Source organism: Dromiciops gliroides, chromosome 5, assembly GCF_019393635.1.
Source record: "Dromiciops gliroides isolate mDroGli1 chromosome 5, mDroGli1.pri, whole genome shotgun sequence".
NCBI classification, from domain to species: Eukaryota; Metazoa; Chordata; class Mammalia; order Microbiotheria; family Microbiotheriidae; genus Dromiciops; species Dromiciops gliroides.
In genome coordinates, this window is record NC_057865.1 from 111,463,266 (window position 1) to 111,479,856 (window position 16,591).

Here is a 16,591-nt window from a genome sequence, read left to right on the forward strand (position 1 = left end):
CATTAAAATATCAAAGAAATGAGACATATTGAAAAGAACACTGGATTTGAATCAGGGGACCTGACTCTAGGTCTGGTACTTACTAACTCTTCAACCTCTTCTTCACTCTAATGTATCTGGAAGCTGGATACTTCCAGTATCCCCTGATATTTTTACTCCCAACAGCAATGGTGTATCTGACCAGCATAATCTGTTCTTGCTCCTTGGCACCATTAGTGTGGTTGGGGTATTTTTTTTCTCCCATCTAGCAGTAGACCTGATGCTAAGGCCCCAAGCTGGTGGTATAGATGAAGCTAAGAATGCAATCCTGAATTGCCGATTGCCTGCCAGGCACCTCAACACAGATTTCCAACCTGCCTATTCTAAATCAAACTTTTTTATCTCAAACCTGCATATTTACAAACGTGCTCCCTTCTGTTGAGGACACTGCCATGTTCATAGTCACCGAGGTTTATTAACCTTGGAAAAATCTCTTCCTCTTCCTGTCCTTTAATTCTTTGTCTTCAATCAGCTGCCACGACTTATGGCTTTTATCTCCATCACATCTGTTACCTATCCCCTTATTTATATTCCCACAATCACTACCCTACTCTGAGTCCTCATTGCCTCTGATCTTGACTATGATAAAAAGGCTTATTAAATGGTCTCCCTGCTTCTAGTCTCTTCCCTTTCCAATCCATCCTCTACATATCTGCCAAAATATCTTTCTAAGGCACAAATCTGACTGCATCAATTGTGTTAGAATAAAATAGTCGGTGGCTCCCTAATGCTGCACGGATCAAATGCAAACAACTCAGCCAATATTTAAAGCCACTGAAAATATGACTTGAAAATTCCTTTCCAACATTACTTCATATTACCCTTATTTACTCACTGTTTCAGGGACAACAAATTTCTATCCATTCCCAAACCCTGCATCCCATTTTTCACTTCAGTGCATTTTGCAGACACCATCCCCTGTTCTTCGTGCCTAGAGTGGATGCCTTCCTCAATTCCACCTTAGCCTTTAAGGATTAACTCAGGTATGTTCTCAATGAACCTTTCCCTGAAATTGCCAGTTGTCAGTGCTTTCTCCTTCCACAAATTACCTTGACTAAACTTATCTGTGTATATGTTGAATGACCCATTAGAATGTCAATTTGAGAGTAGATGCTATGTATTTGTCTTTGTATCCCTAGCATATGGCATTTCATAGAGTAGGTGCTTAATACATGTTTGTGGAATTGAAGGAGACAAGATAGTCTTGACCATGAAAAAACAACAACAACAACCAGGAAGACCATGACAATGAGGTGCCACAAGCAGTGTCTGAAACAAGGCCAGCTGGGACCCATCCAGGAGTACAACTTTGCCTATTCCTTTTCTATTGAAGCTGTGAGTTACAGAGGAGGCTACTCTGGGGAAAAAGAGGACTGAAACTGCCCTTATTTGAGAATGTGGCTGAGCGTGTTTGCTATTGCTTTATCATTCCTTTTTATCCCAATTAAAAGGCTTACTGTTTATTCTTTGCCTGGGTCTGTTAGCTGTAAAAAGTTAACCACAAACATCTCTACAAGGCAATCTCCTTTGACTAGCCTTCTCACTAACATTCAATGGATTGATGTAATCTTTCATATTTTCAAAACAAAAATCACATTTAAATAAGGAAAAACTTATTAAGCACCCACCATGTGCCAGGCAGCTAGGTAGTTCAGTGGATAAAGCACTGAGCTTGGAATTAGGAAGACTCATTTTCGTGAGTTCAAATCTGGCCTCAGATACTTCCTAGCTATGTTATTCTGGGAAAGTCACTTAACCCTGTTTCCTCATCTGTAAAACGAACTGAAGAAAGAAATGGCAAACCATTCCAGCATCTTTGCCTAGAAAACCCCCAAATGGGGTCATGGAGAGTCAAATACAACTGAAGCCAGGCACTGTGCTAAGCACTTTACAAATAAGATCTCATTTGATCCTTACAATGACCCTGAGAGGTAGGTGTTACCTACATTTTACAGATGAAGAAACCAAGGGAAGCAAAGGTTAAGTGACCTGTCTAGGGTCACACAACTGATGCCTGAAGCTGGATTTAAACTCAGATCTTCCTGACTCCAGGCCCAGAGCTCCATGCACCGCACCATCTAGGAAATCTGGTACATAGGAACTTGGGCAAAGTGGGTTCGTCATGTTTTTAATTGTTATCCATGATAATGTTCGAATTAACTAGGTTCTCCTTTAATTAGCATTCCAACAAAACATTACTTATCTGTTTACTACTTCACAAGAATGTAGGGGAAGGGAATATACATTAAGGATACCCAAATACTAACTGATATTTAAGAGGACATGTAGTCCCCTGCCCTGGTGGAATATTTGGTCACAAATAATAGCTTTTGAAGCTGGAAGGAACCTTAGAGATTCCAACCAATTTCTTCCAAAGTCCCCATAGTCATAAAATAGGAGACCCAAAATTTCAACCCCATCCTTTGACTCAGCACCCTTTCCATTACACCATACAAAGATACAAGACACATGAGTCAGAAAGGCATTAATGAAATCCTTTTAGATTTCAAAATTGGCTAGTTTCCTAACCAGACTTATAATCAGAACCAATTAGAGCCCTAACTAGGGCAGAGTAACCAGGATTTTGAAATGGAGAGGGTGCTGAAAGCATTTGCAGTCCGTCAGCAGATTAAAAGCAACTGAGAACAGTGAACCAGATGACATGTCTGTTAGTGGCTGCATCCCAAGTGAGTTCTTTCCCACTGTGTGCGTGCCTCTTCCCCCTCCTGCCCCCACCCCTCCACCTAACAGCCTTCCCTGAAGTATGGAGGGGATCTTTTGTACTACTTGTCCCCAAAGTATATTCAGTCAATATGCATTTATTAAATGCCTGTGTGCCAGGTACTGGGATCCAAAAAAGTCTTTAAGACCATCCCCACCCTTAAGGAGCTCACAATCAAATCATGCTGCTTGGGATAAAAGCATTTTGTGCTATTTAACCCACACCCAAAGATGATTAATTAGAGCTCTAAAACCAGTTGGTGGTAGGCAATAATAGTTGTTGGGATCCAGTGATTCTGCTGTCATAAGAATAAAGTAATGTGTATATGTGTGTATGTATGTGTGTACATACATGCATATACATGCATGTATATATTTTTAAAATTAGGGTTGTATTCTTAGTTCCCAGAGTTGACAGAAAAAAGTACATTTTCTTGCCTAGCTAATGAATGTAGGCACTTTTATTCTTTTTTATTTATTTTTATTTTTTTTTAGTGAGGCCATTGGGGTTAAGTGACTTGCCCAGGGTCACACAGCTAGTAAGTGTCTAGTGTCTGAGGCCGGATTTGAACTCAGGTACTCCTGACTCCAGGGCTGGTGCTCTATCCACTGAGCCACCTAGCTGCCCCCACTTTTATTCTTAATGTTACTTTTCAGATATGGTTGTTTCTCAGCAGAAAGATAGTGACCAGGCTCCGAGGAATGCTAATTTTCAAAACTAAGAAAGATCCAATTTGGACATAGAGGAGGGGGTAGAACAACAAAAAAAAAAGGTGGGGTGTCTGAAATTTCCCTCCAGATCATTCATAGGAATGAATACTTAAGGATAAAGATACGGGAGTACTCAGATAATCACTCGGGCTTCCATTCCTAGACTTTTAAGCTTTGTGTTAAGGAGATTAAAGTAATTTCTATCTCTCAGGAAATTCTGAGCTAGCTTACTAGCTCACTTCTAGGATTTGCTTTCAGTGCTTAACATTACGGCATAAATCACTGGCTTTTGATAGATTAAGTGATCAAAGGCCCTGAAAAGGCAATTTTCAAAAGAAATGAAGCTTAACAACCCTATGAAAGGTCACAAATGAGTAGTAATGAGGAAACTACACATTAAAACAGTTTTCTCCTGACAGCTAGAGTGGCAAAGACAACCAAAAAAGGAAAACTACATTTTAGAGGGACTGTGAGAACACAGGCGTACTAATGCACTGTCAAGAAGAGCGTGTGAGGTAGTCTAACCATTCTGGAAAATCATTTGGAATTATGCTAGAAAAGCCAGGCACCTAAGATCTGCAATGCAAGAGGGAGGTCCTCACATGGAGTGCTCCATACCAATGGAATGATAGGACAAGTTTCTCCCCACCACCCACCAAAAGACAAAAAATCCAAACCTCCAAAAGTCACAAAACTATACATTTTCCCTGAGCCAGCAATACCACTATAAGGCACATATCCCCAAAGATGCCAAAAAGAAAAAGATACCATATGTACTAAAAAAACAAAACAAAAACCAATTAATTAATTAAATCTAGCACTTTGTAGTAGAAAAAAAAATTGCAAGGGAAGTAAGTACCTGTTGATTGAGGAAGTATTGAGCAAATTGTGGTATGTGAAGTAATAGATTATGATGACAAGAAATGATGGATATGAAGGTTTTAAAGAATTTGGGAGGACCTTATGAAATGATGCAGAAGGAAGTAAGCAGAACCACAAGAATTGACATGATGACCACAACAATAAAATGGAAAACACAAGGCTTTAGAACCTTCATCAGAACAATGACTTAATGATTTCAGAGAATTCACTTCATGAATGTCTCTACATCTCAGAAGATAGGTGGTGTGCTACATGGACATGTTCCCTTTTTTTTTACTTAACTACTCTTGTTACCAAGGAGGGTTCCTTGAGGGCAGCTAGGTGGTGGAGTGGATAAAGCACCAGCCCTGGATTCAGGAGTACCTGAGTTCAAATTCGACCTCAGACACTTGACACTTACCAGCTGTGTGACCCTGGGCAAGTCACTTAACCCTCATTGCCCCACAAAACAAAAAAACAAAACAAAGGAGGGTTCCTTGGGGAGGAGGTTAGGGAAAGCATTAATACATCAATTTGGGGGTGGGGTGGGGTGAGAATTGGAGTTAAGTGACTTGCCCAGGGTCACACAGCTAGTAAGTGTCTAGTGTCTGAGGCCAGATTTGAACTCAGGTCCTCCTGAATCCAGGACTGGTGGTTTATTCACACTGTGCCACCTAGCTGCCCCTAATACATCAATTTTTTAAAGTCATCAACCTTTCTCTTCTAGAAGAAAAAATAAATCCACTCTTTCCCATAATGTAAGAAGCATTTATTTTTTCAGGATTTGAGAAAATTCAGAAACTAAACAAAATTCTTAAAATTTCAACTAAAGAATTTATTGTAAGGGGTTCACAGATTAGCACTAGATTTGACTTTAGGAGTCACCTAACCCAACCCTCTTATGTTATAGATAAGGACACAGAGGCTCAGAGAGATGAAGCAACTCTTTGTGTGGCTGAAAGCTAGTTGGGAGATTCAAGTTCAACTTCCCCCTTGCCACCAGCTCTTAGTGTACTCCTCTTTCCATTAGACCATTTCTGTGCCAGATTCCATCTCATACATCTTGTCTGAACTAATACACCACCAGTGGGTGCTATGAACTGAGGAATACAAACCCAGGAATCCCTAGTGGTTGGGCCATAAAGATGGTAGGATTTAGAAGCAGAGGGGTTCTTAGGGATATTTAATCCAATTCACTCACTTGATTAAGGGAAGTGACTCATTCAAGGTCACTTTGGTAGGAAGTAGAAAGCCAAGACACAAAACTAAATATTTCTCACTTAAAGCCAGTGTTATTTCTATTACCATATAAAACCTTACCTTTTCTACACTGTCCTAATCCTCACATACCTCCTACCTTTTTTTTTCCTTACACCCTCTTATTACTATCAAAAATAAAGAGGGGCAGCTAGGTGGCGCAGTGGATAAAGCACCTAGCTGTGTGACCCTGGGCAAGTCACTTAGCCCCCATTGCACCGTAAAAATAATAATAATAGTAATAATAATAAAAAATTTTAAAAATAAAGGATATGGGGCAGCTAGGTGGCACAGTGGATAGAGCACCGACCCTGGAGTCGGGAGGACCTGAGCTCAAATCCGGCCTCAGACACATAACACTTACTAGCTGTGTGACCCTAGGCAAGTCACTTAACCCCAATTGCCTCACCAAAAAAACAAAAAAACAAAAATAAGGGATTAATCCTATTCCTTCCCTGCATTATGGCATCCAGACTCACAACTCAATTCAACTGCTCTTTGCAAAATTACCACTTATATCCTCATTGCCAAATCTAACAGCCATTTCTCAATCTTCATCCTTCTTGACCTCCAGGAATGTCAGTGTTGATCATGCACTCTAGGTTTTTTAATGCTGCCTTCTCCTGCTACTTCTCCTACCTCTCTATTACTTCTCAGTCTTCTCTGATGAATCACAAACTCCCCACTATTCTGGCCTGGGTTCTTTTTTCCTCCCACAATTAGGGAGCTCATCAGGTTCCATGGGTTTAATCAGCATCTCTATGCAGTTGACTCCCAAAGCCTTTTTTCCCCCAAGCTCCAATCCAACATCACTAACTGCCTATTAGATATAAGCCATGGCATCTCAAACTCGGGCTGTTCAAAATAGAACTCATTCTCTTCCCCCAAACATCTATCCCTCTATTAAATTTGCCTGTTTCTGCTTGAGAGCACCATCATCCTTTCAGCCACTCAAGTCCTAATCCTCCATCTCTTCTTCAACTCCTCATTCTCACTCATCCCACATATCCAGTCATTTGTCATCACTTCTTTCTCTACAACAGTGCTCACACATGTTCACTCTCCTCCACGCATACAACTACCACCTCATTTCAATCCCTCATCATCTCTCTGAGACTGTTGTAACAGTCTCCTCAAAACACTTTATATTGTTCCATGTACATTCTTTTCTTATACCAAACCTAAATCCCTAAAGCTTTTTCTGTTAAAAAATGGTCAGTCCTGCTCTATCTATTCATGTACTTTGTCTTTTAAAGGACCTACAGAATACAACTTTTTTTTTAAATTTTTTTTTTTGGCGGGGCAATGGGGGTTAAGTGACTTGCCCAAGGTCACACAGCTAGTAAGTGTCAAGTGTCTGAGGCCAGATCTGAACTCAGGTACTCCTGAATCCAGGGCCAGTGCTTTATCCACTGCGCCACCCAGCCGCCCCTACAGAATACAACTTAACTGGAGGGCAATTAAATAAGCTGGCCTAAGACCAGGACCTTCAATTACATACATAATAGAAGGAAGTTGGTGGCATGAGGAGTAGCTAGGAGGTGCAATTGCAACTGTAGACTCTTGTACCCATACATGGACAACAGTAACCTCTGAGGAAAAAAGAACAAGAAGAAGTGTTACTGAGCCATACAAGGAGTGGTTAGACATAAGGACATCCTAACAAAGAAATTTTTTTTAAAAAGTCTCTGGGAGAAGTTACAGACTTTATTCTTTAGGGAAGGAAGTCTGAGTAGACTTAGAGCAGTCCCATCTGAAGTCCTGGGATAGCAGGGTAGTCTAGATACCTTTTTTCCCCCTAATCCCTACCAAAGGACATCAGAGATTAAAATATGCTCTTCCTTCCTCACTCTTCCTCAGTCTTATTTGGAGTACATGATGCTAAGAGGTACTCAATATCTTCTTTCAAAATGATTTTTATTGAGCGCACATTATGTGCAAAGACTGATCTGAGCAAGAAAAATAGGCTTTTTTGGTTTGGGGGTGGAGCATTGAGGAGGGGAAAAAATCAGGGATGCAGTCTGAAAGTCTCTTTTTGCAAAGTCTTGTTAGAAGGATATTTTTTCCTTGAAATTAGGACATTTCCTGGAGATCTGGAATATGTGATCACTATAGGTATAAGATAGGATGGATCGCCAGAAAGCTTTCAATCTGGATGAAAAGCTATTTTAGAAACAAGAAATCTAATCCATAGCAGCCTTTATCTAGGCAGTCTGAGAGTCATAAAAACTGAGACTGAAAAACACCTGGGAAAAGCTAACTTTATGCAGCAAACTCTTTTCACTGTAAAAGTAAAGGAGGGGGGCAGCTAGGTGGTGCAGTGGATAAAGCACCAGCCCTGGATTCAAGAGGACTTGAGTTTAAATCCGGCCTCAGATACTTGACACTGACTAGCTCCGTGACCCTGGGCAAGTCACTTAACCCCAATTGCTCTACACACACACACACACACACACACACACACACACACACAAGCAAAGGAGGGCTTTTTCAGCAGCCAGAGATCAATGTCTACATCTTCACACTAAATCTCTCTTCTTTACTCACGGCAATATTCTTCAGTACCTACTCTGCACAGTCAAACAAAGTTTCTGATCTCTCAGCTGACAAGAGTTGTAAAAGTTACACATTTTAAAGGGGAGTGAGAGAATTAGAAGGGCAGCCAGGTGGAATCAAAAAGACTGATCTTCCCGACTTCAAATCCAGCCTCAGATACTTACTAGCAGTGTGACCCTGGGCAAGTCACCTAACCCGGTTGGCCTCAGTTTCCTCATCTGTAAAATGAGCTGGAGAAGGAAACGGCAAACCACTCCAGTATCTCTGCCAAGAAAACCCCACATGGGGTCAGAAAGAGTCAGACAACTGACAAATGATTGGATACCAACAACCAAAAGGAACAGAAGCCTGGAGGCATGTGATGCAGTCACAACTGATGAAAGAATAACCCAGAGAATACTCATAAAAAGCAGACACCACAAGAGCTCAAAGCACAGTGGTCTGGAGTGAATTGGTGTGTGAAGGAAACAAACTCATTCATGCTGGTGGCCTTAGAAGCTTGCACTGCATAGCCATAATACAAATAAGATCATTATTTAAGCTTCTATCTGATCCAGCTTGAATCTATTACAAACAACAAGGCAGGGGAGAATATAAGGACAAAGTTGTTCCTGTCCTCGATGAATTACATTCTATTGGTGGGTAAGTCTTCACAGAGAAGTAGAAACACGGGATTACTTCAGGATGAAGAGAGCCCTTATCACCACAAATTGAGGATTAAATAGTAACTAAGGGATTCCCCCAAAGGAGTCTACAGGCCTTGAAGGGAGCTAGGGATCCTAAAAACTTTGGACTCTTCTATAAACTATGGTTCAGGGTTATAATTCTGTTATACTGCTTAAGAATGAAGAGAAGCTGGGTAGCAAGGTGGTGCAGTGGAAGCACTGGCCCTGGATTCAGGAGGCCCCAAGTTCAAATTTGGCCTCAGACACTTGACACTAGCTGTGTAACCCCAGACAAGTCACTTAACCTTCATTGCCCCACCAAAAAAGGAATAAAGGCAAGCATATAAGGCATAGGAAGAAATAGTGGAAATAAAATTTTTAGTCCTTAAACTTCAGGAGTCTGAAAAAGTAAATCTGGAGAGATTTGTCCTTTTTCTTTACCAGACATGGGAAAGTTGGTTGAGCTAGTCTGGGAAAACAAGAAGGTGGGGCCTGAGGATTAGTCACTGAAAACAACTTTGAATAAAGTAAAACATTTAAGGTGGGCAGAAGCTAATCAGAACAAAGAATGCTAGAATATGAGTCACAATCTGACTCTGGCCTAGCCAGATCCTACCCATGCTTCCTGTCCTCTGTACAGAGTATTCTAGCTCCCACTTCCATCCATACCTTTGTGGAGGCCAGTCCCCATGGCTGGAACACTGTAATTCTTCACCTCTACATGTCGAAATCCTTAGATCAGTTTAACCCTCAACTTAAAATCCACCCCCTTCCAGACAGCTTTTCCTATTCCCCATATTATCTCCTTCCCCCTAAGAGCTAGGTGGCACAATGTATAGGACACTGGGCCTACAGTCAAAAAGACCAGAATTCAAATCAGGTCTCAGACACTTACTAGCTTTGTGACCCTGGGCAAGTCAAGTTATTTAACTTCTCCATGTCTCAGTTGCCTCAAGTGTAAAATGGAAATAACTACTACCTCATAGAGCTGTTGTGAGGAATAAGATGTTTGTAAAGCACTTAGCACAGTATTAACACAACAGGTGCTATGGAAATACTTATTTCCTTCCCCATCAAATCACTGTATAATTATTTTGTACACATGTGTGTACTTCTTTGTGACCCTGTTTATCCCCTAGTACAGAGATTTTTAACCTGAAGTCCATGGACTCCCAAGGGATCTATGGATAAATTTGAGGAGGGGTCCTTGAACATGGATAGGAAATAATAAATTTAATCTTTATTTTCATTAATCTTTAGTTTTCACTGCCATGTATCTTATGCATTTATGTCTGAGGCTGGATTTTAACTCGGGTCTTCCTGCCCTGAAGTCAGGAGGACCTGACACTTGACACTCCTAGCTGTGTAAACCTGAGTAAATCATTTAACCCTAATTGACTTAAACATTTGGGACCACCTCCAGTTATCCTGATATATATCTTGCCACTGGACCCAGATGGCTCTGGAGGAGAGAGTGAGGTTGGTTGCTTTGTCCAGCCCTGCCTCACTTAAATCCAATTCACTACAAATCATGACATTACCTCCCAATGTCATGGTCCTCTTCCAGAATGAAGGAAAAACAACAATATTTTATGCATTATTCTGAGGTGTCCATTGACCTTACCAGACTGACAAAGAGGTACAGGGTATAAAATAAGGTTGAGAAAACCTTTGCTAATCAAATGAACGCTCTTTGAAAGCTCGTGCTGTCTCATTTTTGTATCTGTATCATCAGCACCTAAAAACAGTGCTTAGTATGTGTTGTTGTTCAGTCTTTTTTCAGTCTTGTCCCACTATTCCTGATCCCATTTGGGGTTCTTTGCAGAGATACTGGAGTAGTTTGCCATTTCCTTCTCCAGCTGATTGTACAGATGAAGAAACTGAGACAAACAGGGTTAAGTGACTTGCCCAGGGTCATACAGCTAGTAAATATCTGAGGCCAGATCTGAACTCATGAAGATGAGTCTTCCTGACCCTACCCTGCCCATTATATATTACACATTTAAAAAATGTATATTGAGAATGAATGGCTCAGTGACTTTATTTAAAATATTACACTCTCTCCTAGCCCTGTCTTTCACCCCTGTATTCATTATTTGTAAAGGATAGATGCCTAAGAAAAAACACTCCCAACAACACACATTTGATTTACAAGAGTAGGATGGTTCTCAGACCTGAAATTACAAAGAGGCTGAGAAAATAAAGGTATTCAAATATGTCTAGCTAACATATTAATAATCACATCCTTCCTAAACCAGGAATAGCATATGAGCACGTCATGTAAATCTAGTGAGTAAGCATTAAGTTTCGTACCTTCCAGATGTTTCAGGAGTGCTCTACTGCTGTTACCATGAGCCGAGATGAGAACAGTTTTGCCACTTCTCAGTTCCGGGGCAATCCTCTCAGTCCAATAGGGAAGAAGTCTGTCCAGCACTTCCTTTAGGCTTTCTGAGCGAGGCAGCTGATCCACAGGCACGTCACAAACTTTATATCTCCGGTCATTGTAGATTTCATGATAATAAGGATGAGATTCATCAATAGGGGGTGGAGTTACATTATAGCTTCTTCTCCAAATTCTCACCTGTTCTTCACCGTGATTCAGGGCCATTTTCTCCCTATTAAGGCCAATGAGAGCCCCATAGTGCCTTTCATTTAATCGCCAGGAGCTCTCCAACGGGACCCATTCCTGACCCAGTTCTTCCAGTATCAGCCAAGCCGTATGGATAGACCGATTGAGGACTGAGGTAAAGACAAGATCAAACTCAAAGTGGAGGGCTTTGAGTTGCTTGCCACAGTTTCGGGCTTCCTCTTCTCCATCACTGTTAAGCTTCTGATCCACCCAGCTGCAAAAGCGATTCTCCTTATTCCAAGATCCTTCTCCGTGCCTTAGCAAGACAAGTTTATACTTGGCCATCTTGATGGTGAGCTTCCTTAAAGTTCCAGAATGAACCCACGTTTAAAGATGGCAAAGCATCTAGAAAGAGGAGAGGAAAAAGGCAGAATGAGTCACGTTCCTCCTTCAATGCTCTCACAGGGAATAAGGCTGCAAAGACAATATGTATTTTTTTTAAACAATGGACAACTTCCAAAGTAAATTAGCATTCCTTTGAACACCTTTCCACATCATACCTATCTAGTCACTCATAGGCTAAAACACACTCTCCCACTATACCTCACAGATAATTAATTACAGGGAACCCAGTTGACTTAGGTGTTTTCATAGCAAGATATTCTGTGTTAATTATAGGGTATCAATTAACAGAACACCTACTACATCCAAAAGGTATGTGGTGTTTCCACCAGATCCACAGGCAATGTATATTCATTCTGAGGAGAGAGGATTTAGTAGAATGAATTGTGTCAGGGAATGACTGGTAGATGGGAACACATCTAACTTCTAGCAGATAGTGCCTCAGGCTTGGAAGAAGTCCCACCCACCTTTAAGGGCCTCACTTTCTCTTCCAAGGGAGGAAGGAGGTAGAGAAAAGGAATTATTCCAGGATTTGGAAAAGCTTAAATTCCCTTTCTTCCCCAAAGTCTATTAAAAATGGTCACCCCAGAAAAAGAATATGAGCATATCCTTGTTGTGTATAGAAGTCATTCTGACGTATGGTAGCCATCATGATCACGATCCATATTTATATCAACAATCACCAAGTATTTATTAAACACATAGCATGTGCCAGACATTGTGTTAGATGCTGAAGATGCAAGAAAAAAAAGGGGGGGAAGTTGGGGGGGAGGAAGTCTTTTCCCCCAAGGGACTTATATTCTTTTTGGGGAGACAATAAATATTATAGCTTTGGGAAGGAAGAAAACTTCATTACTTAATTATTTGCAAAGTACTTTCTTTACAACAACCCTGGTTCAGGTAGGTAGTTCAACCTACCTTTTACAGATGAAGAAACCAAGGCTCTGAAGAGAAGTGACCTCTCCAGAGTTACAGAGCTAATAAATCAGAAGCCACATTTAAATGTATCTCCCCAGACTTCAAGTCCATCACTGTTACACCATGCTGCCCATCATCATCATCAGCCAAAACAAAAAACCAAATGCCACCGATATCCCAATTAGACATTCCTCCCCAAGCAGGGTCCTGTGGGGCTCGATGTACAACTGACAGTCACAAAAAATACATGAAAGATGAACTCAAGATGATGGACTCACCTGAACAGCCAGAGGCATTTAACTAGCAGCAGGTCTCAGTCCTGCTATAAAGGGAAGCCTCTAGCAGCAGAAAACGTGGGCACACAAACAAGTTATCTGGTGCAGCTGGGCAAAGCTGCCTGGAGGAGGAGATAAAAAACCAAGCAGGGTCTGAACAAGGTCAAAGACGAAGGCCACAGATAACAGGACCTTCACACTTTCACACTAGCCACACCCTTCAAAGTAAGGGCATCTAGTCCAATGACATGACAGAATTGAACCAAGTCTTGCCACCAGTCACAAGCAGGAAATGTCAAGCCAAATGACTGCTTAACTGGATGCCACCTAAAAGGGACAGAACCCCCCTTCTCCCCAAAAAGGAGTCATCCATCTCTAATTCTCAGTTCTTTTATATGTAAAATGAGGAGGTTCCTCTAAGTTATCTCAGGGCAGTTCTTAACTTGTTTGTGTCATGGACATCTTTGGCAGTCTGCTGAAGCCTATCATTGCCTCAGAAGGAGGTTTTTAAAAGCAAAAAATAAAAACAGAGGATTTACAAAGGAAACCTATATCAAAATATAGTTATCGGGGACAGCTAGGTGGCGGAGTGGATAAAGCACTGACCCTGGATTCAGGAGGACCTGAGTTCAAATCCAGCCTCAGACACTTGACACTTACTAGTTGTGTGACCCTGGGCAAGTCACTTAACTCTCATTGCCCCGTCAAAAAACAAACACATATATATATATATAGATATATAGATATAGATATAGATATATAGATATAGATATAGATATATATAGATGGATGGATGGATGGATGGATGGATGGATGGATGGATGGATGGATGGATGGATGGATGGATGGATATATAGTTATCAAAGTATTAGGTGGCAGAGTGGAAAGAGCACCAGGCTTAGAGTCAGGAAGATTCATTCTCCTGAATTAAAATCTGGCCTCAGACACTAACTGTGTGACTCTGGGCAAACCACTTAACCTGGCTTAACTCAGTTTCCTCATCTGTCAAATGAGCTGGAGGAGGAAATGGCAAGCTACTCCAGTATCTCTGATAACAAATAATAATAATAACAAAAGGGCAGCTAGGTGGCACAGTGGATAAAGCACCAGCCCTGGATTCAGGAGAACCTGAGTTCAAATCCAGCCTCAGACACTTGACACTTACTAGTTGTGTGACCCTGGGCAAGTCACTTAACCCTCATTGCCCTGCCCTGCCCTCCCCCCAAAAAAACTTAAAAAAAAAATAACAATAACTCCAAAAATGGTCAGGGAGAGTCCCTGAATAATAACAAAAATCAAATTATTATTTTAAAAATCAAGTGAAAGGGCCCTACATTAAGAAGTCTTGTTTGAGGGTTCCTTCTAGCTCTAAATGCTCTGTGTGTGATGTTTTGCTGTATATACTATTCATCTCAACTTCCTTCCACAAGGCACCAAACCTTAGCCAGATGGCTGTTGGACAGTCATTTGACTACTATTACCACCTATTAAAAGGATGTGTGTGTAGAACAGCTCAGTGCTTAGGTATTTGGAATAGTCAAAAAGATCATTAAGATGTAGTCCCAGCAGTGGTTAAATCATATCTATCCTGCAAGTAAGTCATGTATTTACATGTATTAGCCCCCCAACCTCTGATATTTACAATGTGGAGAGTGAAGATTATGGGAACTACTGGGTCTTGGGCCTCCTCTGCAATTCTTAACAACTCATTAATCTTTGAGATTCTTTCCCTGTTTACTAAAAGACCTTGATTCACCCAGAAATACATTGTCATCAGTAGCAAGGTTAAGACTCCAGACTCAACATTTCTATCTCTTTAGAAGCGTCTAGAGGCACTGGAAAATACCTTTTAAAATGGAGCCTGAGGGTTTGGGGAGAAAAAGGAGGGAGAAGATCTGGAAGCCATTAGGAGGAGGTAGCATTTACATTTAAGATTTCTCTTTCCAGGAGAATTTGGGGCTTAAGCATTTCTTTGTTTGGATCTGTGATGCAGAGACTTAGGTCTGTTTACACAGCTAGAAAATCCCTGGGGGGGGGGGGGAGGAAAGGAAAGAATTCTGTGCCCCTGGCCTTGGAGGCTAGGAAGATGGCAGAGATGAGAGAGATGGAGTTTAAAGGCAGTCAGGTAATAAATGATTAGTCCTGGTGATGTAGGAGGCAAAAAAGGGGTTAACAGAAAAACCTAAGACCCAAGCTCCAATTCAGATATGAGCTCTAAAAGGGATTCAGACTCCAGTTAATGGATAACTTAAGACTTGAGTCTTCATTAATACAAGTCAGGGCCTAGGTTCTCTTACCCACGTAATTCAGCACCCATAACAAGAACATAAAGAGGCAGGTCATAGAGACCTTAAACATAACAATGATACACAATGATACACTGACAGGGTATAGAAATTCTACTGATAAATGAAAATATTTTGAAACTTGACATGGGAATCAAAAAGTGACATGCGCAGAAAAGGCCACATTTGTCCCCAGATTCACCTTATGGTGTGTAAAGCCCAAAACCACACCTCCACAGAAAAAGGTACCCACTTCGGGGGTTGGAACTTCAAATTCGGTTAAACCCTCCCCTGTACCTCCTTAAGGTAGAGATTATTATAATGAGACTGGTAAATCGATTTATCCATACTATTTTCTTTCCCTATTCGAGAGATGCCTTTCCACTTTACTGGTTCTCTCCCTGTGGTTCCTCACAGTATTGCAATAAAACTTGGAAAACTGAGTCACCGAGTCTTGTAATTCTTTTGGGACAACTCACGACCCTAATTCCATCCCACATCATTTGACACCCAACGTGGGGCTTCAAGTTCCAGACTCAAACTCTTTTTTCCTTTTTTTTTTTTGGTGGAAAGCAGTGGGGTGAGATCTTGCTGAGCTAAGTTTTGCTCTTTTGGGAGATCAGTCAGCTCACCAAATGGAGAGGGGGCAGGGTGGTATTTTCTCATTGGTACCAGATCAAGAGATTTGCCCCAAGGGATTTCCCTTTGATCAAGCAACTGGTTAAGGAATCTCCCAGCAAAACTCAAAAATCTGGGGGACACCATGGATAGCAGTTTTTGCTGTTAATTGACACCCACGGGATTGCAGGGGCAGTATTGGTAATCTCCAGGAGGTTACAAATGGGTCAGAAAGTTAGAGTAATTTGGGGTACATTTTGACAAGTTGGGAAAAGGGAAAAAGGAGAAAAATTGGATGTAGCTAAAAAGAAACAAATGACTTCAAGAGAAAAGAGAATTAAGGTACAAATTTTGACAAGTCTGATTGCACTGACTTTAAAAAGAAAATGGGTGGTGTGTTTTGGGGGGTTACACATCATAAGATGAATCTGGGGACAAATTTGGCCTTTTCTGCGTATGTCTCTTTTTGATTCCCATGCTTAGTTTCAAAACATCTTCATTTATTATTTATTTCCAGTTTGAATTTCTATACCTTGTCAGTGTATCATTGTTATTGTTAAAGTCGCTATGACCTGCTTCTTTATGTTCTTGTTATGGGTACTGATTAATGTGGGTACACGAAAATTTAGGCCTTGACTTATATTAATGAAGACTCAAGTCTTAAGTTATTCATTAACTGGGGTCTGAATCCCTTTTAGAGCTCGTATCTGAATT

General features: G+C 41.0%; 1 protein-coding gene across 3 annotated transcripts in view; it reads right to left on the minus strand.

Annotated features, from left to right (window-relative positions):
* BPGM (bisphosphoglycerate mutase) overlaps positions 1–16,591 on the minus strand; it is a 52,067-nt gene that overhangs the window by 20,144 nt on the left and 15,332 nt on the right. For 2 of the 3 annotated variants that reach the window (XM_043967443.1, XM_043967442.1), the window contains exon 2: positions 11,124–11,784. In XM_043967443.1, coding sequence (XP_043823378.1) covers positions 11,124–11,724 — 601 coding nt within the window. In that variant the 5' untranslated portion in view covers positions 11,725–11,784. Of the gene's footprint in view, positions 1–11,123; positions 11,785–12,977; positions 13,100–16,591 lie in introns of those variants that run through there. The other variant, XM_043967444.1, reaches the window with a different exon arrangement.